Genomic DNA, 26,626 nt, shown 5'->3' with positions numbered 1-26,626 from the left:
ATTTAGGATTTAAGTTCAGGGTTCATGTGTCTTAATGTGTCTTATATTTGACTGTATCATATCATTTTATACACTAAAATAAGTAGCAAGTTGTCAATGTGATAATTACTCCGTCTATTATATTAAAACTAAATGTTCAATAATACTTATTTAATTTATAAAATTAATGAATAATTTATTTATTGTCTTTAAAATTAAATGCGATTGAATATTCAAAGAATTTTTCAAAACATTAAAATTATCCCTGTCATTTAATAGTTTTAATATGCGTGTCAAGTCAATAGGAGACAACTATTGATGAATGGAGGAAGTATTTTTGAATTGAAATGGTTTAGAAAGATAATTATTTATCTTAAACTTCTAAAACGACAATTAATTCGAGATAAATACTTTTAGAAACCGCAACAAATAATTTGAGACGGAGAAAACTGCTTTATAAAGCAGGGGCGAGCTTATGATTAGGGGATTCATCCAAATTTTTTTTGACGGAAAATTATATTATTTATGTGCAGAGGCACTCATGATTTGAAGTCTGTGGGCGCACCAGTGTTATCAAACGCGCGCATAAGCCCTGAAGCAAGACTCAAAATGTGTTGAGCGCTCGCAATGTTCAGTTTAGGTTTTAATTTCTAAGACTTACTTTTCCTTATCAATGAGGTTTTCTGAAGAGACGAACACTCAATCAATTGACATTTCACTTTGTAAAAAAAAATTAATTTCTTTACTCATATATTTTTCATTCATGCTTATATTATTAGTCTTGGACTAGACATATATTTATATTTATTCTCCCTTTATGCCTTTTTCGTTAAATCTCACGCTATATTTGTACGTTGTGCTTAAACTCAATGGACCTTGAAGCTTTTTTGCGTTAGTTTTTTGCTTTTGATAATACTGTGGTGCAACAATATTATCTTAACGTAAACGCTTGCAAAATTTTCAGTATCGATTAAGAGATATTATCATTTGGTTGACAAAAATTTCAGCAATATATTTATTTATCAAAATATTACTACAACACAATATGGTAGTACATACAAGGTTTAAGATATTAGTGTCAGTTTTATGTACACAAAAACAAATACTATTATCAAGCTGTCAAAACAGATATCATAATGGTCAGAGGGTAAACAACAAGTGCTCTCAGTTGAGGATAAAAAGAAATAAATTAAACACTATTTATTATCCAACATATTTTTTAAAATAATAAATTATATCTTTAAAAGATAATACGATAAAAATTATTTGTTATTAATTATTTCTTAATTGTGTCAAGTTGATAGTGGACAAATATTATTGAAAGAATGAAACGCTAATATTTATACATCAACTAATAAAGACCGTACGATAAATATTACAACCAATGAGGTCTGCAAGTTTCACATCTAAGTAATATTCGATCCGATAATTTACAAGATAAATTGGATGGATGGATAGATATTTTAAAATGTTCTAAGAAATTTAGTAAAATAATTATATTAGTTATTATTATTATTATTCTTTAATACGCATGTATGTTAGATCAAAATGTGACAAATAGAAATAACACGAAGTAAATATATAATTGGACATGTTTGAACTACATGTTGATTTTCCTGTAAAAGGGATTGAGATACTGGAAATCATAGTCTCTAGAAGAACATATATTAAATGCAAAATGCGGCTCTTGTGTGACCTGTTTTTTATTTTCATTGGCTATGCAATGTCTCTTTAATGGTGGTTACACCAGCTTTGTTGTATGGAGCGGAGTGTTGGTCTATTAAGAAGAACCACATTCAGAAGATGAAGGTGGCGGAGATGAGAATGCTTCGGTGGATGTGTGGGTGTACTAGGAAAGATAGGATTAGAAATGAGGTTATTCGAAATAAGGTGAGAGTGGTTTCGGTGGAAGCCAAGATGAGGGAAGCGAGGTTGAGATGGTTTGGTCATGTGATGAGGAGCAAGAATGCCTCAGTACGAAGGTGTGAGAGATTGGCTAGGAATAGTTTCAAGCGAGGTAGAGGTAGACCGAAGAAATATTGGAGGGAGGTGATTCGACATGACATGGAGTAATTTCAGCTTACCGAGGACATGACCCTGGATAGGAAGTTGTGGAGGAGGCGAATTAGGATAGAAGGTTAGTCTAAGTTAGTATGTAGTATGTATGTTTTGGTGTGTACTTGGAGTATCTTGCATTTGTATTGTATTTGACAACGTATTTGACATAGCTTTGGCGTTAGAATAGGCATTTATTATGCAATATATGGTTATACTATCCCCACTTATGGGATACACTGGCTATGTTGTTGTACCTGGACTATACACATACAGTGATGCAGACACACACACAGAAACCGAGATGCTTGTGAACTGTTGACTACTACTTCCAGCTTTCAGCCTTCCACACAGCTTGTGGTTTGAGGAGAGTGAGCATTCGTGTATTTGTTTTTCCCTTGTTTTCCTTATGAGAGATTGTGAAAGTTGTTCTAATTAGTGCTAAGGTCCAAATTTCCGTTCTTGCTGGGATATGCCTTGGAGGAATAACAAATTGGCCGTCTCAGTCTTTCTTATGGGTACATTTACGAACTGGTTTATATTTAAACTAGGCATGATCTGACAATTCCATTTAAAGTTCTTGCCACTGCTGGAGAAGAGAATTCAGTATGCCAGTGTGTATCAAAAGCAAAATCAGATAGCTATTTGTCTCTTCGCATTCCTTTAATATTATTTGTCTCTTCGCATTCCTTTAATATTAGCGTCTTCTGTTACGTGAGTACTATTTGGAAGTTGGTTATTTCTCTGCTCCAGCACTAGTCTTATCAAACGTCTTGCAATTATTGGATCGAATCTTCCTAAATATGTGATCCCAAAAAGTAGCAGCTTGAATGCACATATACCCACTACCCTAACGAATTGATGATTTTAATTTCCTCAGTACTCCATCCTTATTCCATCCTTATTCAGAGATTTCAAGTTCGAACCTCCTGGGTTGGAGTTTCCTTCGTTTGGGGGTAACCCTAAGACTTCCCAGCATGAAACCGGAAAATGGGTGTTACCTTATTGAGCGCACTCGCAATATCTTTTGATTGGTGGTGGGTCCAAGGTATGGCAGCAAACAAGCAACAACCATAGAAAATCTAGACCACCGATAATGGCATCGTGAGCAGCAATGAAAAGAAGAATTTACAGCCATTTGCTGTCTCATTTGTGATCCTACCACCACTACGAAAATTTATGCTAGACATTGCCTAGAAGGGCCATTATCACTTATTACAAGACCCGGAAGCAGGACCAAGCCACATCATCTGGCAATTGGCATCAATAGTAAGTATACCCTACACTGTCGCATCCGGCACTAGGCATCAATATAAAGTTAACCCTACACCAATGCCCTACGAGCATTTTATCAAAATAACTTGAGACGGCAGTCATCCAAATGACCATCTGTGCAATTGTTTTTGGAGGAACGTGGTAAAAACTACTATGAAAGGTGGCACAAACGTATAGCAACGAGCAAAATAAAGCGTTAAGCATAGCTTAAATAGCCAAAAAGCACATGAATACATGCCTACACTTCCCCGAGGTCTTCAAGTATATCTAGATCTCATATATAAGTAGCCAAATGGTAACCAAAAAACAAAGAGCACACAATCAGTTGACCATAACCATAATTTGTATCCCAAAGAAATAGCCTACAGAAGAGTTCCCAAAACACCCTAAGAAAGTGAAACACGTCTGGATTCCAACTGAAAATCTCATGTGCTGCTTATAACATCACTACATGCCGGGAAGCACTCGGCAACTCCTTGGACAGATCACTGCAAAAGGAAGTGGGGATGAGTATTCATACATATCATTATATTTTAGAAAGCAACTAACAAAAACGTGGAGAAAAGATTAAAAGCAGTCAAAAACTTAATAAGATAGTATTAATAGCCTTGAACAATGTTGCATTCATTTCCATTTTGGTGGGTGTTGAGTGCTCCCTCTGTCCAACAATACTAAAAATAGATGTCCACCAATACTTGTCCAGTTTGAAAAATCGATGGATCATTTACCCTTCTCTATTAGTTTTACCCTTCCTATTAAATACTATTATTCATCAATCAATACATTTTCCAAGACATCCAATTTACCATATTCAAAGGGTGATATAGTAAAATTACCCCTATTATATATTGTTACTTGAACATGTGCCCCGAGTCAATAGCGGACAGTATTGTTGGACGGAGGGAGTAGCTTTAGTTAATAAATAAGCTCAAAGGGTTCATCGAACCTGGGGATGCTGCAAAATTTGCTGATGCTGTTGAGGTTGTGCGTAATTACCATATCCAGCATAGCCTGCATAATACTGATTTGGATCCTGAGCAGGGGGAGCATAACCATAGCCTTCATATCCAGCTGTATACCCATAATAACCACCATATTGGTTTGGATCAACCTGGGGCTGCACAAGCCAGAGAAGGAACATAAAATTCAGATTGGCAGATTGAGAAGAGCCACAACCAGAAATTATAATTTCAGCATTACTTACCTGCTGCTTGTTTGCAGGACTACGACCCCAAGAAAGACGGATGCTTTGTCCACCCAGCTGAGTTCCATTTAATGCCCGCAGAGCTTCCTCAGCACAACTTCTGCAATAACGAAGATGGAACATGTGTTAACTTCTCCAAGCATTGAGATCGATCATATAGACAAAGCTTATTACTATACCTGTCAGCAAACTGAATAAATCCACAACGCTTGCCTACTGGTATTTTTACATGAAGCAGCTGCCCATAATGTCCAAAAACCTGCCTTAGATGTTCATCCGTTATGTTGGAATCCAAGTTCCCAACAAAAATCTGCAACCAAATTATTTGGCTATGAGTACAAGCTAACAGAACGTCAAATGATACCACAAAGAAATGTACTGACAGTGGTATTAGAAGGGTCATCCTCATTTTGAGTTCCAGGTGAACTTTGATACGAAGCTGCAAATTGAAGAAGAGAATGTGAGGAGTGTGTGGAGAACTTTATGCTATCTGAGTATGATGAAGTGCATTACACACGTTTTAGCAAAGACATGACAGTAGGAATACAAAACTACAAAGCAGAAGACTAAAACTAAAAACAAATCAATGTACAGGTTCAAGAGATAACACTGCACTGTCATTTCACAATTACACAATGCAAGCGAGATAACACTGCACTGTCATTTCACAATTACACAATGCAAGCAACAGACTGATGGTTACACTGCTCCAACAGTACAAGACGTACAATAACTGTTAGCTCTTACAGGTCTCAAAAGAAACAGAAAGTGCACGAGTTGAGAGAACACAAGCTGACAGACATTTGACTTGAAAGGTTTAAGAAAATCAGGAGGCACGTCCAACAGTTGAGATAGTGCAATCAAGCATTCGAAAATGCACACTTCTGAAATGTTGGATCATCAAATGAGAGGTTCTTCAGATACCACAGTGAATACATGCAGATGTGCTTTTGGAAGTTCAGAAACAAGAAAAGATCTATGTTCAAATTTGTGAAGGATGGGCCAGAGTTTGGCAAAGGCGAAGAGACAGACCAATATATGAGTCAGCAAATAGAAAATACATTTACATGATGTATATAATAAATAATACACCATCAGATGTCCTGCGGTTTCTGAATAATAATATCATGGGCTTCCCACGGCATCAACTTATCACATCCTATCTCATGCAACAACATACGCAGTATAATCCAACCAAGTGGGGCTCCTATCTCATGCATTAAGATAATTTTATTGCCTTAGCACATGACTATTAAAGAAGAAAGGCAAGAAACTAGGAAAGGGGACTAGTTTCCCTAAATAATGTTACAAGAAACTATACAAACAGCTACCAGCACTCCATCAGATAAAAAGACAAATCCCTTTTTTTATCAAGAAGATATTTCATGTCACAATAATTCATAATTTAAAAGTAAATCATGCTGAAAGAAAAATGATTTTAATACCCCCAATAGTAATAGCATTGCAAAAAAAAAAAAATGAGTACCAAGATCTTGGACAAACAAGAAACAGACGATGTAACCTCTCACTCCTGTGAAGGGGGATTACTGAACAGGTTCACGAGGTAAATGGAGTAAAACTAAGAAATAAATCCAGGACTAGGACAACTAAAGTAATGAATGAGACTGCCACAACCTGTAGAGGTATACTAAAGATCAGAGTGCAACTTGAGGCAGGCAACAAGATATCGAATTAGACGGCTGAAATATAACCTCTAAAGTCAAATGTCTCAAACGTAATGATAAAGTGAAATGGCTGAAAAGTAATGACAACGCAAAATGGCTGAAATTAATGATTACGCAAAATGGCTGAAATTAATGATAAAGCAAAACGGCCGAAATTAATGATAAACTAAAATGGCTGAAATTAATGATAAGTAAAATGGCTGAAAAGTAATGATGTAGCAAAATGGCTGAAAATTAATGATAAAAGTAAAATGGTTGAAAAGTAAGGACAAAGCAAAATGGCTGAAAAGTAGAGATAAAGCAATCTAACTGGAGTACGGAGTAATGAAAAAATTGCAAAACTTAAAAAGGTTTAATGTCAAGAGGATCCTACAGAGCGAAATTTAACTACATTTAAATGAACTGACTTACGCCACACCACGCCCTAAAAGGTATTCATTTCAGCTGAAACAAGCGTCCAGACCCTTAAATCATAGAGCCTCCAAATCATCCTGCTTGGAGATAAGCGGAGTTTTATAAGATTTAATATTGCAATGGGAAGTTTTTAACTACTGGAACGAAATGAAGTCGACAGCTGGGTATTCATCAAGAATTCAACAGCATAATGGAATGAAAGGAAATATAATGACACCTGCATAGCTAAGCAGAACATATAAAGACATCACTTCAGCCCAAAATAAAGGAAAAGCATCCTCAAGCTATGAAAACTAGACCATCAAAGGAATTTAGGACAAGTAAACACAACACGAAAGTTCCAGAATCTAAAAGCCGAGTGAAGTTAGCAAACAAGCTGGAAGTTGAATTTGTTTCCCTTAACTGCTACAAAGATTACCACATAATGCATACCAACTAGGTTGAGGCATACCTTGACTTTGACCACCCATGCTCTTCTTGTTAGCTGCAGGACCAATCCGCATAGGCCTAGTGGAGCAAAACTGTCCATTCATCTCAGTCATAGCACGTAACTGCTCACTTTCATCACCAAATTTAACAAAACCATAACCCTTGGTGCGCCCCGTGAGCTTATCTGTTACAACCTTGGCACCCTTCACAGATGGATAGTTAGCCCTAAATGTCTCCTGAAGCATATAATCAGAGACATCGGCTGCCAAGTCACCAACAAATATTGTATATTCAGGAGTATCAGCACGTTTTTCACCAGAACCAAGAGAAGCCCAGTTAAGTCTGAAATTTTGCTCAATGTTAGGCATCAAGGTCCCATTATATGCTTGCAGATTCCTTTCTGCGGCAGCATGACTAATAAACTCAATAAAGCCATAACCCTCTGATTGTCCAGTTTGCTTGTTACGGATAACTTTAGCAGAGATCACCTACATCATAGACAAACAGTTTAAATTCTCTTTACAAAAAACAAAAAGGGCAAGGGAAAGGGAAAGAAGATTGTTAATACTAGTAATAATACTGCCCATACAATGTAAAAGAGAAGATAGTTAAATAGAAAGAGGGAGGGGGCAAGTGAAAATGTTCTTATTGTATGTTTCAGCAATTAGGCATCTAAAGGAAACCATCACACAATCATTTAGCACAAACAACTTCGCACAAAGATTTAGGCATGGATTTATTTATTTAATAAGGTTATGTAAGGATTACTAGCTCCCTTCGTTCAGTAGCTCAAATACAGTGAGGCTTCGTCAAAATCCTATCTAGCGTCAATACCCAATACCCAAAGTCAATAAAAGCAGGTACCAGCAAGTGTAAGTTACAACCACCAATTAGGATTAAAAAATTAAAGAAGTTCCTAACCAATAACAATTCAACTTGCAACATATTAAAAAAATCTTAAATTGCAGAGAAACTTATTTTTAGAACATAAAAGGCAACCATTAACAGCAACAACAACAACATACCCAGTGTAATCCCACTAACATCATAGAGTTCAAATTATACGAATTAAATATCAAGCAATGGTTCAACTAACTAATTACAACAAACACACAATTCTTTAAAAATCCACAAATTCCAAGTTAATCTTGCCACTGTGTAAGCAAAACTAGTCACAATTCTTTTCAAATCCACAAATTCCCAGTTATTGTTGTCGCTATGTACAGCAAAATTTAAGAATTTTACCTAACACAGGGTTTAATACAAACATTATATCACATATCTTTTGCCAACAAAGGTATACACGCAACTGAAAATATACTACAGCATACAGTCGAAACATTTATCCAACCATGTAAGGCAAGCTACTGAATACAATTACAGATCATCCACATATTTTTTACCAACAATGTAACAGAAAATTCACTTACTATGAACTACATCATATTCACATACCTCTTAACAACAAAATTACTAGATACTGAGAACAGCAAATTCTTTATATGACATAGTTCAGAGAGTCAAACCATTCGACATACAATTTTAAGCTTTTTGAAAAATAATTTACGTATCTAGAACACTACACAAGAAGTTCTATAAGTCACAAACATTAAGAACTTCAATATTTATGCATACAAATACATAACAGTCAAAGATTTTTCGATCTAATTCAAGAACATGAACCATTCGAAAAACTTAGCAAGAATCTATATCAAATTGTACAAGAAAACAATAAAAAGGTATTTTTCATACCTCTCCGGTTTGTGCGAAGCAGCCGAGAAGGTATTGTTCATCCATCCAAAACTGTAGATCTCCGATCCAAAGGCTTCGGATCTCATCAGCACTAGCCGGTTGAACAGGAGCGGTAGCAGCAGGGGTGTACTGCGGTGGTTGTTGTTGTTGAACGGGTGGAGGAACACCGCCTTGTTGCGGTGGTTGCTGGTAATAATATGCCGATTGCTGCGGCGGCGCAACCTGATACTGCGGCTGCTGCTGAGTCATCCAGGGCTGTGTCTGTTGGTATTGCTGTGGCGGTGGAACCATGGAATTTGCTGGTTGCATCGTGGTGGCTGAAGGCGGAACCCTAGAAGGATGTATGGATAGGAGAGAGAGAGATCCACGCGTGGCTTTTATTTATTTATAGAACTAAAATAGATGGTGAGATATTTTCTGCCCTTTTGGGGTTTTGGTAATGGCGGTCGATTTTTATTTTAAAAAATAAAAAATTAATTATGTAGGTTTATTAAAATTATAAATTAAATTAATATAAAATTAATTTTTTTAATTTAGATTTTTGGTTTTTTTTATTTTTTTATAATATTTAGTTTTTATAATTATATTGTGATCGAAGACTAAATTAAAAATGTTTTCACTCATTTGCTAATGAAAAATCATAATTATGAAAAAATAAGGAGCAAAAAACTCTCTTGAACTAAAAAGTGAGATGAAGAGCGAAAAGTTTAGGTTTTAAGTTTATATTGGGTTTTGAATCATTTAATTAGTAATTAATGGATAAATATTACGACTTAAAGGTCCAAATCTAAATATATATCTGCATCTACTTTCAAATTATTGAAAATTACTAAAACTAATTGAAAAAATATTTAAAAAATAGATTATAATTAATATTTTATGTATAAAAAAGTTCAAATATTATATATATATATATATATATATATATTATATCGATTTGATTCGGATTCGGTTTGACTTTTTTTTTTTTGTCAAAACCAAACCAAATAAAAAATGGTCGATTTTTTTTTCTAATGTCAAACCAATCAAATCAAACCATAAGTCGGTTTTTTTCTCGATTTGTCTTGGTTCATCGGTTCGATTTGACTTGACGGTTTGATGTGTACACCCCTACCTAATGTTAACATGAGGAGAATATATATACATAATGGGTGTGTTTGGTATGATGAAAAATGTTTTCCTATTTTTCTTTGTTTGGTTGTAATAAAATGTTGGGAAAATATTTTTCACAATAACTTATTTTTCCTCTATTTGAGGAAAAATAACTTCCTTGGGCAAGGAAAGTTATTTTTCAGAAAATGACAAATATAGCTTATGACTCCACCCCAACCCTTTTTTCCACACCAACAACACTCAAAATCACATTATTCAAAAAAAATTCATTACTCAGAAATTTTTTTTACTATGCGTTTTTCCAATTTTTTCATTACTTGAAATAAAAAATAGTGAAGTCCGGATTTTTTTTCTGTTTCCAATGTTTTTTAAATGTACTGTTATTTCCATTTGCATAAAGGAAGACTTACCTATGTTAATTTTGCTAATTGCATATTTCATTTTGTCATCGCCGTAGCTTGTTTCACAAGGTTGAATAAGCTTATCATTTCGTTGTATTTTTATTGATTGTAGTATCTTGAGATTGTCTTGCAAAAATATTGAAAAGTGTCTCCTATGCTTGCTAATTAGTAGTTGCTTAAAATTTAGTGACTTGTAATATTTTAGTACTCGATATTGATATTATTTGTTATGCTTAAATTAGTTATTACAAATTGTTGAGTTGCTGGAGACAATGATATACTAGTTAACAGTTAGTAGTGTTTTTTAAAAAATATTTTTTCACTCACCAACCAAACACTAGAAAATATTTTTCAAAAAATATTTTCTATTCACCAACCAAACACTATAAAATATTTTTCACTCACCAACCAAACATGAGAAAATAAGTAGAAAACCAACTTTTTTTTCAGGAAATTTTTTTCGGGAAAAATATTTTCCATCATACCAAACACACTCAAATATGTATACCGACTCAATCATTTCTGATTATTTTCGATCTAATTTCCTGAGAATCTATTCAAGTTTATAAAATTTTGTAAATTAAAACACATTATATATTAGTGTGACATGGCATCCTATTAGGAGAAAGAATGATGTTGGAGTAAATTCCCTAAACAGTCACCCATGTTAGGAAATTTGTCTTATAATATCATTTTTGTTTCTTTTATGACCATAATATCACCCAACTATTCCTATTTTTCTCAAAATATACTTGACATTTTTCTTTTTTAATAATAAGTTTTTTAACCTTTTAAACCACCGATCTTTTACCCTAGAAGAAGATTACAAAGAGGCATATTTTTCTGTCCGAAAAAATTTTCTAGAGTTCTGAGGCAACTTCTAACATGGAATCCTCTGGTTCTTTGAGGAAATTGTTGGTTCTTCAATGAATAAATTAATGAATTTGCATAATAGATTGTATCTCTAGCCTCTGTATCCCTTTGATATCGACCAAAGATATCGTCACGAAGTAAAATTCGATTTTTTTTTTCAATCTTTGAAGTTTAAATTGTGAAATAATTTGAATACTCAATGTGGTATTGGAGTAATTTTCTTAAAATTTAGAATTTTTTTTGCTTGTTTTTGAATGGGATATTCTATTGTTTGAATCTGCATTATGTGTTTGTGTCTATAGTCTGTGTAGAACATGGGAGGCATCTACTCTTAAGGGGTTATTTGGTTGAAAATAACTAGAATAAGTTATTCCGGGATAACTAATCCAACGATTAGTTATTCCACCATAGATGATAACTAATTCCATCACTTAAATAATTTCGGGACTAAGTAATGCCTTTATCCAAACGTAGGATAAGTAATCTTGCATTTTATCCCAAAACTATTGCACCTTATACCTCTAATGTTTATAAATTTCTTGCATCTCTATATGCTCAAAAAGGTTGTAGACGTTTCTTCAAATCAATCTCTAGATCAATCAAAGAACAAGCTGAAAATGATGATTTGTGAAATTATTCTAAATTTTATCATCCAAAAATTTGAGTAGATTCACAAATGGATTTGAATTCAACAAAGCAGTCAACTAGAACTCACATAATGAATTCTTGTTTTATTTATTTTCAGTTAATTTATTGCAAAGTTATGATTTTTTTTCCCATTAGTTTCATTGCTTAATTGTATTTTTTTTTCCTCTATTGTTGGCTCAGGGAGGTGTACATGTTGAATCTGTTGATTGACCTTCTTTTACAGCAAAGAAAGGAAGCCATTTTGAAAGAAAAGTCATGAAGAATTATGTAGTTTTGTTGAAGAAGAAGAAGAGAAACTTTAGTAAAATATAGGGATTATACATTAGTTTCTTTTGTTAGTTATGTGAAACACTTATTTAGACACATTGTGTGTCTTCTTTTGCTAAAATCTCTGTGTTTATATTATGGCGTGGTACAGTGTGATGTTGCCACTTGCCTATAAAATATTATTTAGCTGTAAATTATAGTAAGTTATAACACTTTTTTGAAGTATTGATGCTAAAATTTGTTATTTTGAAGGCCAAATTTGTTTGTGCATATAGTTTGGTAAGACAGGGAAGAAAATTTGTTATTATGTTTTGTCTTCCTGATTAGCTCCAAGGAACTAATTTAATTTTTTCTTTTGATAAGAGAAAGGTTAAATTTTTGTATGAAGAGAAGTTGATGTTCATGCAAATACTCGTGAATGAAATAGAGAATAAAGATTTTCGCTATGAAATTGAAGTAACTAGATTCTCGTACAGAAAATAATGTATTGAACTACTGAAAGTATAACAACATGTACACTTATTCACCGTTGCAGCTTCGAAATCTTCAAAAATTAGGTAAATGCTTTGATTGAATAAGTAAAAGAAGTTGCTTATTCAAGAATTAGGTAAATATTTTGATTGAATATGTAAAAGAAGTTGATGCTTATAGAGACAAAACACTCTTTTATGTATTGTTAAAAAAAAAAAATGTGACATGGTATTCTATTAGGAGAGAGAAGAATGTTGGTATTGTGTCAAGTATATTTTGAGAAAAATAGGAATAGTTGGGTGATATTGTGGTCCTAAAAAAAATAAAAGTGATATTATTAGGCAAATTTTCAAACATGGGTGATTATTTAGGGAATTTACTCAATGATGTTGATATTATGTCAAATATATTTTGAGAAAAATAGGAATAATTGGGTGATATTATGGTCCAAAAAGAAACAAAAATGATATTATAAGGTAAATTTTCTAACATGGGTGACTATTTAGGAAATTTACTCAGACAAAAATAGAGATGAGTTGGAATTATCCATCTTTATTTTTTTTCTACAAATATGAAGTATAGACAAAAACCAGAGGGGGGTGGAGATGGCCTTAAGACAAGGAGAATATATGTATAATTAATTTTTAAAATGATTGAATCTCTTCTAAATTTTGTATTTGAATTAGTTGAGTTAATAGATTAATTAATCGGCTCTTAAGAAAATAAAAAATTGACATTAAATTAAAATGAAAGAAGGAGACGAAGAGACAGAACCTCTCGAGATAGGATATTTTTGGAGTGCAATGTGACATTTTTAAGTCATGAGAAAACCTAGCAGTTGTTCACACTTGAAGAGAGTCTCACGAAACGACATCCCCACACCTGGAGTAGGGGATAAGGGTAAGGGGACAAAAATATCAGGACTATCATATGTGCGGATGTGTAGCGTGCCCAACTTAGGCTGTAAATACGACGTGATACCTATAACGGAAAGACACATGTCATTATTTCATTAGCAACAATACTATTAGGGATCGTTTGATAGAGTGCATTATAAAAAATAATGCATGCATTAACTTTGTATATTACTAGCACCTCCTTTCACGAACTTTTTCAATCCATGCATATCTCATTAGTTATACACTCTACTTGGTATTAATGTGTGTATAATTAATACATATAATGCATGCATGTTGGTTTTAATACACCAAATCAAACACCGCACATGAAAAATCTCAACTTATCTAATACCAACAATACTAATATATTTTATACTATTCTTATACACTCTACCAAACGCCCCTTTGAGCATTAAGAAATTGAGCTCTTTGATTGGTCATGAGCCATCTCTTTGCACGAACCTTTACTTTTGATACTTTGTTCTATATTAACTTAAACTTTAGCTTGTTATTCTATCACTTAGGTAATTGACCCATTGATAACATGACCTAAACGAAACTAGATATTGTTGGGTTATTGAGTCTTTTTCTCTTTCTATGTGGATAAATGAAGCTCAATTTGGACCAACTCATTTTTACCCATAGGTCCATTACTATGGGGCATATATATTGATCTTTTTAGGTATTATTCACCATCACAAAAAGAGAGTTTTCAGCAGCCAAGGAGAGAAAAACAAAGTTGATTTTCGCACCTAAATTTCAGCCACAGCTGTCAACTTCAAATTGGAATTCTCACTTCGTTTCTTGTCTGATTGAGATGATTTTTGGACTGCTTGTTCCTCTCATCATAATCTTTGATTAGGAATTGATGGAGCTTGATTTGGTGGCCTGTATCTCCTGTTCTTTATTCCCAAACAGTAGCTACATTTTTTGTGCTTTCACTTATTTATTTCTCTAGTGTTTGGTGCTGTGGATTATGTATTGTTTCTTGTTGTTTGGAACTTTTTGGGTGGACATTTTGGATGATAATATTGTAACTCTTTGGTGATTTAGTGGAGGTTTTGGTTCCGTGGTTTTTTACTCTGCACACTGAAGGATTTTCCACGTAAATCTTGTGTCTCATGTGATTGTCTTTATTCTTATCTTGTTTTATTTGGTTGAGTTGTTTGTTGTATATTACTCTATTTTTCTTGGGTTTATGTGTCTCCTCTTGGTTCGAGTTGAAAGAAAAAAGTTTAGTTTTGGGTATTTTCCGCTGCTACCCTGTCGAGCTCTTTGACTTTGTGCCCGTCTTTCCTAACAAGTGGTATCAGGTTGTTGTTGATTGTCGATTTGAATGATGGATGAAAATATGAGCAAGATGGTGTGTTTGAATGGTAGTAACTATCATACTTGGAAAGGCAAGATGAAAAATCTTCTATTTGTCAAGAAAATACATCTACCTATGTTTGCATCTACTAAACCTGCATCCATGACAGATGAGAATTGAGAATTTGAGCACTTACAGGTTGTGGCTATATCAGACAATGGGTTAAAGATAATGTTAGAAATCATATTGTGAATGAGCACATGCTAGAAGTTTATGGGACAAGCTCGAGACACTTTATGCTTCGAAGACTGGCAATAACAAGTTGTTCCTGCTTAAGAAATTGATGAATATCAGGTATAAAGAGGGCAGTCTTATTTCTGATCATATAAATGATTTTCAGGGTGTCTTTGACCAGCTGTCCGAAATAGGTGTAAAGTTCGATGAAGAAATTCAGGGACTTTGGCTTCTTAATATTCTGCTTGACTCTTGAAAAACTCTTCGAGTTTCTTTGATTAATTCTGCTCCCGATGGTATGGTAACTATGGAATATGTTAAGAGTAGTGTCTTGAATGAAGAGATGAGAAGAAGATCTCAGGCCTCATCTTCTTCATCTTCACACTCTGATGTTTTGGTTACTGAAGAGAGGGGGAAAAAGAAGTTCAAAGATTCAAATGATAGAGATAAAAGTAAAAGCAAGTCAAGGTCCAAATTCAAGAATGTTACATGTGACTATTGCAACAAAAAGGAGCATATCATGAAATATTATTACAAGCATAAGAGAGATATAAGACGGCAAAAGAAAGAAGACGATAATGAAAATTGTGTTGTTGTTGTTACTAATGATGATCTTCTTATTGCTTGTGGTGAGAATGTCATTTATCTTGTTCGCGATGAGTCTAGTTGGTTTGTGGATTCTGGTGCTACTTCTCATGTTATGCCAAAGAAGGAATTATTTTCTTCTTAAACTCCAGGTAATTTTGGGATGTTGAAAATGGGCAATAATGATGAAGTTAAAGTACTTGGCATTGGCACAATTTGTTTGGAAAGTAACAATGATTTCAAACTAGTTCTCAATAATGTCAAGCATGCTCCAGATGTTCGCCTGAATTTGATTTCTGTTGGAAGTCTTGATGATGAGGGTTATGTTAATACCCTTGGTGCTGGCCAGTGGAAGCTTACTAGAGGTTCGATGATTGTGGCTTGAGGTGACAAGTTGTCTAACTTGTACGTATTTCAAGGCTCTACTTCTAGAATCTTGATAAACTTGGTGGAGAATGATACTTTATCAGAGTTGTGGCATAGAAGGTTGAGTCACATGAGTGAGAAGGGGATTGATAGTTTGGCTAAAAAAAATTTGCTTCCTGGAGTAAAAAAAGCAAAGTTTAAGAAGTGTGTTCATTGCTTAGCCGGTAAACAGAAAAGAGTTTCTTTTCAGAGTCATCCGCCTTCAAGAAAACTCAATTTGCTGGAGTTGGTGCATTCTGATTTGTGCGGTCCTTTTAAAGTAAGGTCTCATGGTGTTGCACTTTACTTTGTGACTTTTATTGATGATCATTCTTGCAAACTCTGGGTATTTTCTTTGAAGTCCAAGGATCAAGTAATTGATGTGTTCAAGAATTTTCAGGCCTTGGTTGAAAGACAGACAGGAAAGAAATTGAAATGCATCCGTTCAGATAATGGTGGTGAGTATATTGGTTCTTTTGATAGATATTGCAGAGAAGAAGGTTTTCGGCATCAAAAAACTCCTCCAAAGACTCCTCAGTTGAATGGCTTAGCAGAGAGGATGGACAGAACACTAGTTGAGAGGGTTAGATGTATGATTTCAGATGCTAAGCTGCCAGATTTCTTTTGGGCCGAAGCACTTAATACGGCTGTTTATGTTATTAATTTATCTTCTACTGTTTCTTTGAATGGTGATGTCCCTGACAGAATTTGGTCTGGTAAGAAAGTTTTTTATGATCATCTTAGAGTCTTTGGGTGTAAATCTTTTGTTTATGTTCCTAAGGATGAAAGGTTAAAGTTGGATGTTAAAACTAGACAATCTATCTTCATTGGTTATGGTCAAGATGAATTTGGCTATCGCTTCTATGATCCAGTTGGGAAGAAACTTATTAGAAGCCGCGATGTTGTGTTCTTTGAAGACCAAACAATTGAAGATTTTGACAAAGCTGAGAAGGTTGATTCTCAAAGTAGCGAGAGCCTAGTTGATGTTGATCCAGTTCATTTGACTACTGCTTCTGAAGAAAATCTTCATGATGATAAAAATCAAGTTGATAATGAAGATGATGATAATGTTCAGAATGACCAGCAAGAAGTTGTTGATACTCCAGTGCAAGTTGATATGGTTGATCAACAACCAGTTGTTGATGCTCCAGAGAGTTCTCTCAGACGATCTACAAGAGAGAGAATACCTTCATCTCGTTATTCTCCCAGTGAGTATGTACTGAGAGAGAATACCTTCATCTCGTTATTCTCCCAGTGAGTATGTACTCTTGACTGACGGGGGAGAACCCGAGAGTCTTGATGAGGCCATAGAAAGTGAAGAAAAAGAAAAGTGGTTTGATGCTATGAAAGATGAAATTAAATCTTTGCAAGATAATCATACCTTTGATTTGGTTAAGCTGCCTAAAGACAAAAAAACTTTGAAAAATAAGTGGGTTTTTTGGGTGAAGCATGGGGATGGTAATCCAATTCCACGGTACAAAGCTATATTGATTGTGAAGGGATTTAACCAGAAAAAGAGAGTTAATTTTGATGAGATATTTTCTTCTGTTGTAAAGATGTCATCTATTCGTGTGGTTCTAGGCTTAGCTGCAAGTCTAGATTTAGAGGTTGAACAAATGGATGTTAAAACTGCTTTTCTCCATGGTGACTTAGATGAAGAAATTTATATGGAGAAACTCGAAGGTTTTGAAGTCAAGGAAAAAAGAATTATGTTTGCAAATTGAAGAAGAGCTTGTATGGTTTGAAACAAGCTCCTAGGCAGTGGTACAGGAAGTTTGGTTCCTTTATGAGTCAGCAGGGCTTCAAGAAGACTACTTCAGACCATTGTTTTTGTGCAAAAATTCTCTGATGGTGATTTTATTATTGTGTTGCTTTATGTTGATGACATGCTTGTTGTTGGTCATAATACTTGCAGGATTCAAAAGTTGAAGCAAGAGTTGAGTAAGTCTTTTTCTATGAAAGACTTAGGACCAGCAAAGCAGATTCTTGACATGCAGATTGTCCGTGACAGAAAGGCCAAGAAGTTGTGGTTATCACAAGAGAAGTACATTCAGAAAGTACTTCGAAGGTTTAACATGGACAAGGCTAAGGTTGTCAGTATACCTTTAGCTATGCACTTCAAGTTGAGCACGAAGCAGTGTCTTTCCAGTGATGATGAGAAGGAAGATATGGAGAAAGTTCCTTGTGCTTCAGCTGTTGGCAGTTTGATGTATGCAATAGTTTGCACAAGACCAGACATTGCTCATGCTGTTGGTGTTGTAAATCATTTTCTTTCTAATCCGGAAAGAGAACATTGGAAAGCTGTGAAGTGGATTATAAGATATCTTTGTGGCACTTCTAGTCTGAGTTTGTGTTTTGGTACAGGGAATCCTAGTCTTTGTGGTTATACTGATTTAGATATGGCCGGTAATGTTGATACTCGCAAGTTTACTTTAGGGTATTTGGTTACTTTTGCAGGGGGAGTTGTGTCTTGACAATCTAGGTTGCAAAAATGTGTTGCTCTATTTACTACAGAAGATAGTTTATTGTTGCCGTTGAAACTTGTAAAGAATTGCTTTGTATGAAGAGATTCTTGGGGGGACTTGGTTGTGCTCAAGAGAGGTATGTGCTTCATTGCGACAGTTAAAGTGTCATATATCTTGGCAAGAATTCTACATTTCATGGTCGGTCTAAACACATTGATGTGAGATACTATTGGATTCGGGATGTGTTGGATTTTAAGTTGCTTGAACTTGAGAAGATTCATACGGATGATAATGGTTCCGACATGATGACTAAAACTTTGCCAAGAGGGAAGTTTGAAGATTGTTGCATGATCGCCGGGATGGCGGTCTCCTCCACATGGTTGGGAGGGGGAGAATTGTTGGGTTATTGGGTCTTTTTCCCTTCCTATGTGGATAATTGAAGCCCAATTTGGACCAACCTACTTTTGCCCATAGTTCCATTACTATGAGGCATATATATTGATCTTTTTAGGTCTTATTCACCATCACAAAATGAGAGTTTTCAGCAGCCAAAGAGAGAAAAACAAAGCTGATGTTCGCACCTAAATTTCAGCCATAGCTGTCAACTTCAAATTGCGATTCCCACTTCGTTTCTTGTCTGATTGAGCTAATTTTTGGATTGCTTGTTCCTCTCATCTCAATCTTTGATTAGAAACTGACGGAGCTTGATTTGGTGGCCTGTAGCTCCTGTTCTTCATTCCTGAACAGTAGCTGCATTTTTTGTGTTTTCACTCCTTTATTTCTCTAGTGTTTGGTGTTGTGGATTATGTATTATTTCTTGTTGTTTGGCACTTGTTTGGTGGATATTTTGGAGAACAATATTGTAATTCTTTGGTGATTATAGTGGAGGTTTTGGTCCCGTGGTTTTTTACTCTTCACACTGAATGGTTTTTCACATGAATCTTGTGTCTCGTGTGATTGCCTTTATTCTTGTCTTGTTTCATTTGTTGAGTTGTTTGCTGCATATTACTCTATTTTGCTTGGGTTTATTTGTCTCCTCTTGGTTCAAGTTGAAAGGGAAAGTTTAGTCTTGGGTATTTTCCGCTGCTACCCTGTCGGTCTCTTTGACTGTGTGCCAGTCTTTCCTAATAGATATAACACGTGTGCTTGACCTTATCTATAAATTTAATTGTAAGATTTTAAGGTAAACAACTACGTTTCAAAATTATTTTATGCAAAATTGGACCCATAAAAGAAGTCTTAAAAAAAGCTTCATAAGGAGTGATCTTGATAATTTTGGCCCATCTTAATAAATTTCTTCATAAAGCAGACGTTCATGATATTTACGATAATGAACTTGCAAAAGTGACAAGAAGTTTTGCCTTATAGATAAAAATTAAGACTTAAATATGTTGCTTATAGATATAAGCTTTAAATTTCTCCTATAAGGCAGACACTCAAAACATTTTAAGACAGTAGATATACTCAATTAATATAAATTATGTTTCATGTGCAAAAAATTAGAACTTCTCACATATAAGTTCTAACTTTCAGTCGTAAGACAAACGTTCATGACATTTAAAAGATAGTAAACCTCTTTAATTGTCCAAAAATCCTACCTCATAGGCAAACGCTAAAACTTATTTAGCAGCAACAAAAATTCAAAACCATATAAGAACAAAAATCAACATTGGATACTTTGTGGGACACTAGGAATAATTTCTCAGCAAAAAATGGTCAGGCAACAACTCAAAGGTGACCAAAGAAAGTTCATATTAGAAAGAGTAGGCCCAACATTAAGCCCATTCAGCTTGATCGACAATGATCTTCCAACTTCCATTTTCGCACAGACACAATTCTCGTAAATGTCAGCAGATCTTGACTCAAAGTTGACTGTTGTGTCTGTCCATTTGCAAAACTTAAAGATCACAGCATTTTCTTCTTCAATAAAAACCAAGAATCAAAGGTGATATTGCTAGTCTTATTTATTTTCTGAAATTACAAATCAAATGCTTTAGTACTACTGATTAAATTGAAGCATTTTTTGCTGCATCTCTACTAAGCTGCTAGGAGCTTTTATCATACTTGTAAAGTTATGGATGTTGTTTTCTACTAGTTTCAAGAATACCCAGAATTTTTTTTATCACTCTATATTGTTTCTCGGTACTGTTTGGTTGAACATTGTTGATGTGATGAAGTAAAAGCAACAGTGTTTCTTATTCACATAATAGAAGGGCAGTTCTTGTGCTTGTATTAGTTCTTGTAGATTACTGCATTTTCTGCTTGAAATTGGTACTGGCATTTGTTGCATTGTTCTATTTATTCATGGTGTTTGTTGATCTTATTCAGGAATTCAAGAAACAAAGTTGTCCATTTAGCCTTGTTTGTTATTGGTATTACATTCTTGATATGGTGAAGAACAACACTTTTTCTTACTCAATCTGCAGGTTTTTCATTTAAAATGAAATGTCACAAAAGGACCAGTCTCTGCTTGAAATTGTTCTGCTTGAATTTGGTGCTGCATTTGTTGTTATTCTGATATTTATGCATGGTGTTGGTGGGTTTTATAGAGTATGTAAAACATTTAAGTTGTGCAGGTGTCATTAACTAAGATGGATGTGCATTTGAAATATGCGTTTGGTAGATTTCAAGAACAATTTGGGTCTGGACCTGGACTTGGTCCTGGATCAGGAACCAATCTTATGAAGATAGATGGTGTTGAACCATCTTTCATTAAGTCTGTATACAGAGCTGCTGCAGCTTTGTATCGGACTGATCCTTGGAAGCGGTTGCGACCAGGTCATCTTTTCGGGGTAAGAGTTGGGAAGGATTTGGATTGGCCTGGCAAAAAACAGCTATTTTCTTGTATCCAATTTATTGGTGGGGATGGTGGGGATATAGGTCTTTATATGTTTAGGTCGGAGAATGATGCGAAGAAGATGACTGGTCCTAGGGAGACAATTCGGGTTCCAAATGTTGAGGTTTTGCGGGTTACTTATGAGCTGGACACTCTGATGCTCCCTTCAAATAAGAGATTTGTTATGTCACTGGCATTGGAGGTTTCAGGTGAAAATCGATATCCCGTGATTGATGTTGGTCGCTGCACAACAACTGGTGAACTTCAGTTTAGAAATCCAACACTTGAAGAGCTTAGATTTCTGTATGCAGTTATGAAAGGAGCTTGTCTTCTGCACCCTTTGCTTCAGCAAGATCAAGGTGCAGCTCCAAAGTGGTCTAGAGTGATATATTTTGAACCTTTTATCGAAACTGTTGATGTCCAATGGCCTGCAGAAATGGCCAAAGGAAATGATGTTGTAGCAGTAACAATTTCATACCCTCCTGGTCGAGGATATCAGGAGAAGTATAGCTCATCATCAAGTTCTACACCCACCAAGCATTCGGAAGCACCAAAAGAGGAGACATTTATTAATGTGAAATCAAATGCAGCTGTCTGTTTTAGGCATTGCATGCAGTGTAAGGAAGAGATCAACAGAGAACAGTTGGCTTGCTGTGGTCATTGCTCTGCAGTGGTCTATTGCAGTTCGCTCTGCCAGAAGCAGCATTGGAAGGAGGCGCACAAGGATGTTTGTGGGCATTACAAGGCCATGATGGAAAGAGAAGAAGAGTTGGCTATGAAAATCTTCATCTTTGCTTCTTCTGCTGAGCAGCCTTGTAAATGGCTTGAATCACTTGGTATTCACCAGAAGGGCATGTGGAGAAGAAAATGTGGCTGTTATTCTCATTGTCCATATGGCCTTCTTCCTGTTCCAGGTGGACTGCGGGATTCATGGGGCGGTCTGGATGAGAATGAATATCCTCATGACTCACCCTTTCATAATCATTTTAGAGATGGGATATCTAGCTCAATCCTTCTATCTAGTTGGCCAGAGTACTACAACCTCCGGTCATTACCACTGACAAGTCCCGTGGCAGATATTCTGTCTCATCCCTTGACGGTTTACTACATATTGACAGCACTCAGCATCAGTTCGAAGAATCTGTTACTCAAGAACAAAGAGGTGATCCTCCACTATGTTGGGCCTGAAGGGGAGTTAGATTGGATGCCAGCCTTTGCTGAGATTGGTCATCTACTCCACGGGATGGGCAATATACAGATAATAATGGTCGGGCCAGAAGTCCCAACTAATTTATCAGGGACTACTTCCGGAATAGGTAGCCGGGTGAGGGTAAACCTTGTAAGAGGTCTTTACCAGGACGAAGCCAGCTATCTGCCGACTCCTCATGTAATCGTGGCTTTGAATTGTGGCTTAGGAAGCTATTCAATTTGGGCTGGAGCTCTCGACTTGATAAAATCGATGAACATTCCATCTTATTTCACCAACGAGTCCGAGCTTTCATGCTTAGATGGTAAACAGGTTCTTCGCTCTGCAGGTTTACATATTAGCTATCCTGTAACACCAAATCCTTTCCGTTCTCCGGTGAGGATTTTTGGCACTTCCACTAATTTCCCATCATATAGCAACTGCTTTTTGTTAGGAGTAAATACATGAATTGGGATATCCCCTAGAGCCATGTTGATATTGTAATTCATATGTCTTGCACTCTGTTATAAAAAAATCAGTTATATGTTGAATCATCTAAGGGGTATTTTGCTGGAGAAATGCCTTAATGTGAAATTGCTTTCAGTCTATGTGAAATCTGGCTGTTGCTTCGTTCATCAAGTAATTCCCATTTAGTATCACCTTAACCTTCTTTCTGGTCATTGGTCTGATATATAATATAGGTGGTTACAGAATATTTGGTTGGATTGGCATTAACACATATAAGTTGAACTGAATTAAAATGACAATCTATCTACTAGTAAGAATAACCAAGTCTCAATAATGATTTGAATCTTGAAACTCAGTTTGTGTACATAAAACATACAAATAATGCCACTATACAATAAAAGAAAAATGAAATAAATACTACTCCTATATGTGAATTTTAAAGCATTAAAAATGCTTCTTGATTTATCCTTTAGGACAGACAGAATAATATAACACTTCTAATGTTTTGGAGTCTTTCTGAAAAGAAAAGAAAAAAGAGGGTAGAAGTCATATGTTTAAGTAATATTGTAATGTTGTACTCCCTCCCATTAAGAAAAATAACAAATATAAGATTTAGTTTATCAAGTTATTTCTATTTATTAAATATTTAATGAGAATTAAGCACTATTAAAAAATAATATTATTTTAATATAAGAGTATAATTGGAACCAATCATTATTATTTTTTGCCTTCAATTTGTAAGACAACACTTATTTAGGATTTTTTTTTTTTAAGAAAGCATTTATTTTGGGACGGATAGAGTAACTGATTCGTGCTCTATCTAACTGAAAAAGAAATGGAAATGGACCAACTACGAGGACCGTGGAGCTTGAGCCTTGAAGTGAAAAGCAAACAACACATTTCCTTGAAATGAAGCAAAAAAAAAAAAAAATTGCTGAAAATTTTTGAAGCACCAATAAATAGTGCTATAATAATCGATTTACAATCACTAAACTAATTCCAGCATCTAATGTATATAACTAATCCATGTTAATTTAATTTTTTCAAATAGAATTTAAGGAACTAGTAAGAAGCTTATGAGAAAGATTACTTTGTTTTAATCTTACATTTTGATAAAGTCACATGGGGTATTTAAGGCCGGATTTGTTGAATTGAATAACACTGGGTGTTTTCTTCCATCCGTAACGACAAGTAGCATTTATATATGCTGTTTTTTATTTTTATTTTGTCCTTTCTTCGTTTTATATTATTTAATCAATGTTATTTTGGTATATCCTTTCAAAAAGTTTTAATTAAATGTGTATTTCGTTAAACTGCTACTTTTGATAGAGTTATTTGATATGAAGGATAGTATGAAAAAAGTAATAAAATCATGTTAATTTGCTAAAGTGGATAAGATAAACCACATCTAGTTTGAATATAAGACTTAAGTAAAATAAAATGAAGGAAGTAGTTAGTCATATTTTGATGATGATCAATCCAAGCTTTGGAATTTATCTTTTATAAATACCCTCCTTGAAATCTTTTATCTTTTTATTTCTTAACGATTCAAACTCCTTTGAGTTAAAAGTAAAAGTATTTAATACGCGAGCAACTCTCTTCAAGTTTGAGAAGTTAAAAATTAAGAAAATGAACACAACATTGGATCAATATCAGGCGGCCGTAACTTTTGTCATGCACATACGCACCGTAGCCTAGTCAAACACGACAATTTTGTTGATTCTGTTAGTCTCGAAAATTAATTTTTGTTATTTTAACTAGTTGAGTGTTAATTAAAAGTGGGATATTTTTAGATATTTATGAGGCAGTAATCATTCCATGAAGGAAACATTTCCCACTTGTCCAAGCAGTTAACCACTCCAATTTTATATGATTCTTCTAAAGTTGGGGTGGATTTGTCACTTCACTATTTGGTATCCAAACTAGCAAGTGGCAACTCACATGTGCCTCTCTATCCAAGATAGATATACAAATTGCATTTTCCCCTTAAAGAATTGAGGAGCCAATCATTTTTTAATAAGAACCTAATAAGATCACCAATGCCACCAAACTTGACTAGGTTTTATATAAGGTCCAAAATCAACTCTCTTTTCATCCCCTAAAACAAACAACCAACCTCTCTTTGCAACCACCATATTTTCCTCCCAAATCCTCTTTCTTTCTTCAAAGAAACATGGAATTCTCAACTTTCAACCCCTCTACATGGAATTCTTTTTTCACCTCTCCTCTCCTTTTTCCCTATCAGTTCATTCCTGAAAATTATGTTCACTGGAGAGAGACTCCTGAATGTCACATCTACTCTGCTGATCTTCCAGGTAAAAACCCACACATACACACACGAAAAAAAATGTTAAATTTTTTTTCTTTGGAATAATCGTGGTGTTAGCTTGCGCGCACCTCGACTAATTCCAGAGCAACTGATACACGAGCACCGATATTAGACAACTTCATCCACCAAGGATAGGACAAATGGAAAGAAATCACCTCTTCTTTAGACATCCTTTATTTTTTAGAAATCACGGTTCAAGCCTTGAAAACAATAAGGCTGCGTGCAATACAACCTTGTCTTGGGGCCCTTCCCCGTATCCTGCACATAATGGAAGCTTAAGTGTTTTTTTTTTTAAATAAAAAAATCTGTATTGTGTAGTACTTATTAGTTTTCTTGGATTTTGGATGAATGTTTTTTTTTTTTTTGGGATAGGTTTGAAGAAAGAGGACATAAAGGTGGAAGTTGAGGATTCAATATACCTGATAATACGAACAAAAGCTGCCAATGAAGAGAGTGAGCCAACAAGGAGCTTTACGAGGAAATTTAGGCTACCAGGAATGGTGGATATGGATGGAATTTCTGCTAGTTATAGAGATGGTGTTTTAACAGTCACTGTTCCAAGAACACTTGTGAGAAGGGGATTCTTCATTGATCCAAATGACCTGCCACAAAGGATGGTCAATCTTGGTGCTAGTGCTGCTTGATTATTTTTCTTTTAAACAAGATTGGTTGATAGTATTAATTAGTACCTAATCTTGTAAGCAAAATTGTTTTTTTTTTTCCCCTTCAGGGGGATGATCATTGTTTAGGAGTAAATGATTTCAAGATTGTGTTCTCTTTGAGAATATGTACATAAGTTAGATTAATCATTAATCGTAATCCTTGCATTGAATTTGCCGTCATTCCAAAACCTTTTGAGCTTGTGAATAATTTATTTGTTAAAAGAGGATGCGCTGCTGTCTATTTGTTAAAACTTCTGAGCTTGCGAATATTTTTGAGTATTTAAAGTAGTATATACAAAAATATGTAGTGAGGTGAAATAGGGGTTATTGGAGTGGGATGGTCAAGGAATGGTGATTCGGGAGGGGGGGAAGACAATTTCACTTATGAAGTTTATTTTTGCTGCTTTTTAAAAAAATTGTTACCTAAAGAAAAATGTCTACAAAATATTTTGACCAAGCAGATAGAAGAATTTAAAAGATGTTTTCTCCTTACCAAACACACCCCAAATGCATGCATGATCTCCAATAAAAATCTGGGAACGACAGTTTCAGAATTCAATGCACCATTGGAAGCTGAATTTGATCAATCATGAAAAGATGCAAAATACCTCCTCCGTCCCAAATTGAGATGACATATTGATTAAGAAAAATAATTAATAACGTGGCTAGTTTATCATACCCC

The 26,626-nt window shown here is 34.8% G+C and overlaps 3 protein-coding genes across 4 annotated transcripts; 2 read left to right on the top strand and 1 right to left on the bottom strand.

Moving 5' to 3' along the window:
• Positions 1 to 3,483: 3,483 nt before the first annotated feature.
• On the bottom strand, positions 3,484 to 9,214 carry LOC107859573 (polyadenylate-binding protein RBP45). Its single transcript, XM_016704623.2, has 7 exons — positions 8,794 to 9,214; positions 7,064 to 7,529; positions 4,897 to 4,952; positions 4,693 to 4,823; positions 4,514 to 4,613; positions 4,256 to 4,426; positions 3,484 to 3,797 (listed from the first exon to the last, which is right to left on the bottom strand). Exons 1-7 carry the CDS (start codon positions 9,100 to 9,102, stop codon positions 3,795 to 3,797), a joined length of 1,236 nt encoding a protein of 411 aa, XP_016560109.1. The 5' UTR covers positions 9,103 to 9,214; the 3' UTR covers positions 3,484 to 3,794.
• Positions 9,215 to 20,147: 10,933 nt separating this feature from the next.
• LOC107859572 (zinc finger MYND domain-containing protein 15) lies at positions 20,148 to 23,039 on the top strand. 2 transcript variants are annotated; one of them, XM_016704621.2, is made up of 2 exons: positions 20,148 to 20,408; positions 21,040 to 23,039. In XM_016704621.2, exon 2 carries the CDS (start codon positions 21,055 to 21,057, stop codon positions 22,951 to 22,953), a length of 1,899 nt encoding a protein of 632 aa, XP_016560107.1. In that variant the 5' UTR covers positions 20,148 to 20,408; positions 21,040 to 21,054; the 3' UTR covers positions 22,954 to 23,039. The 2 variants fall into 2 exon arrangements, with proteins under 2 accessions (XP_016560107.1, XP_016560108.1); XM_016704622.2 differs by having other exon boundaries at positions 20,166 to 20,408; positions 20,890 to 23,039.
• A 1,757-nt stretch (positions 23,040 to 24,796) lies between these two features.
• Positions 24,797 to 26,124, top strand: LOC107861257 (15.4 kDa class V heat shock protein). Its single transcript, XM_016706606.2, has 2 exons — positions 24,797 to 25,268; positions 25,655 to 26,124. The coding sequence occupies exons 1-2, from the start codon at positions 25,127 to 25,129 to the stop codon at positions 25,924 to 25,926; spliced, it is 414 nt and encodes a 137-aa protein (XP_016562092.1). The 5' UTR covers positions 24,797 to 25,126; the 3' UTR covers positions 25,927 to 26,124.
• Positions 26,125 to 26,626: the final 502 nt, after the last annotated feature.

This window comes from Capsicum annuum, chromosome 2, assembly GCF_002878395.1.
Source record: "Capsicum annuum cultivar UCD-10X-F1 chromosome 2, UCD10Xv1.1, whole genome shotgun sequence".
Classification (NCBI taxonomy): Eukaryota; Viridiplantae; Streptophyta; class Magnoliopsida; order Solanales; family Solanaceae; genus Capsicum; species Capsicum annuum.
The sequence above is the reverse complement of the archived record's forward strand: the minus strand, read 5'-3'. Positions and strand labels throughout refer to the sequence as shown.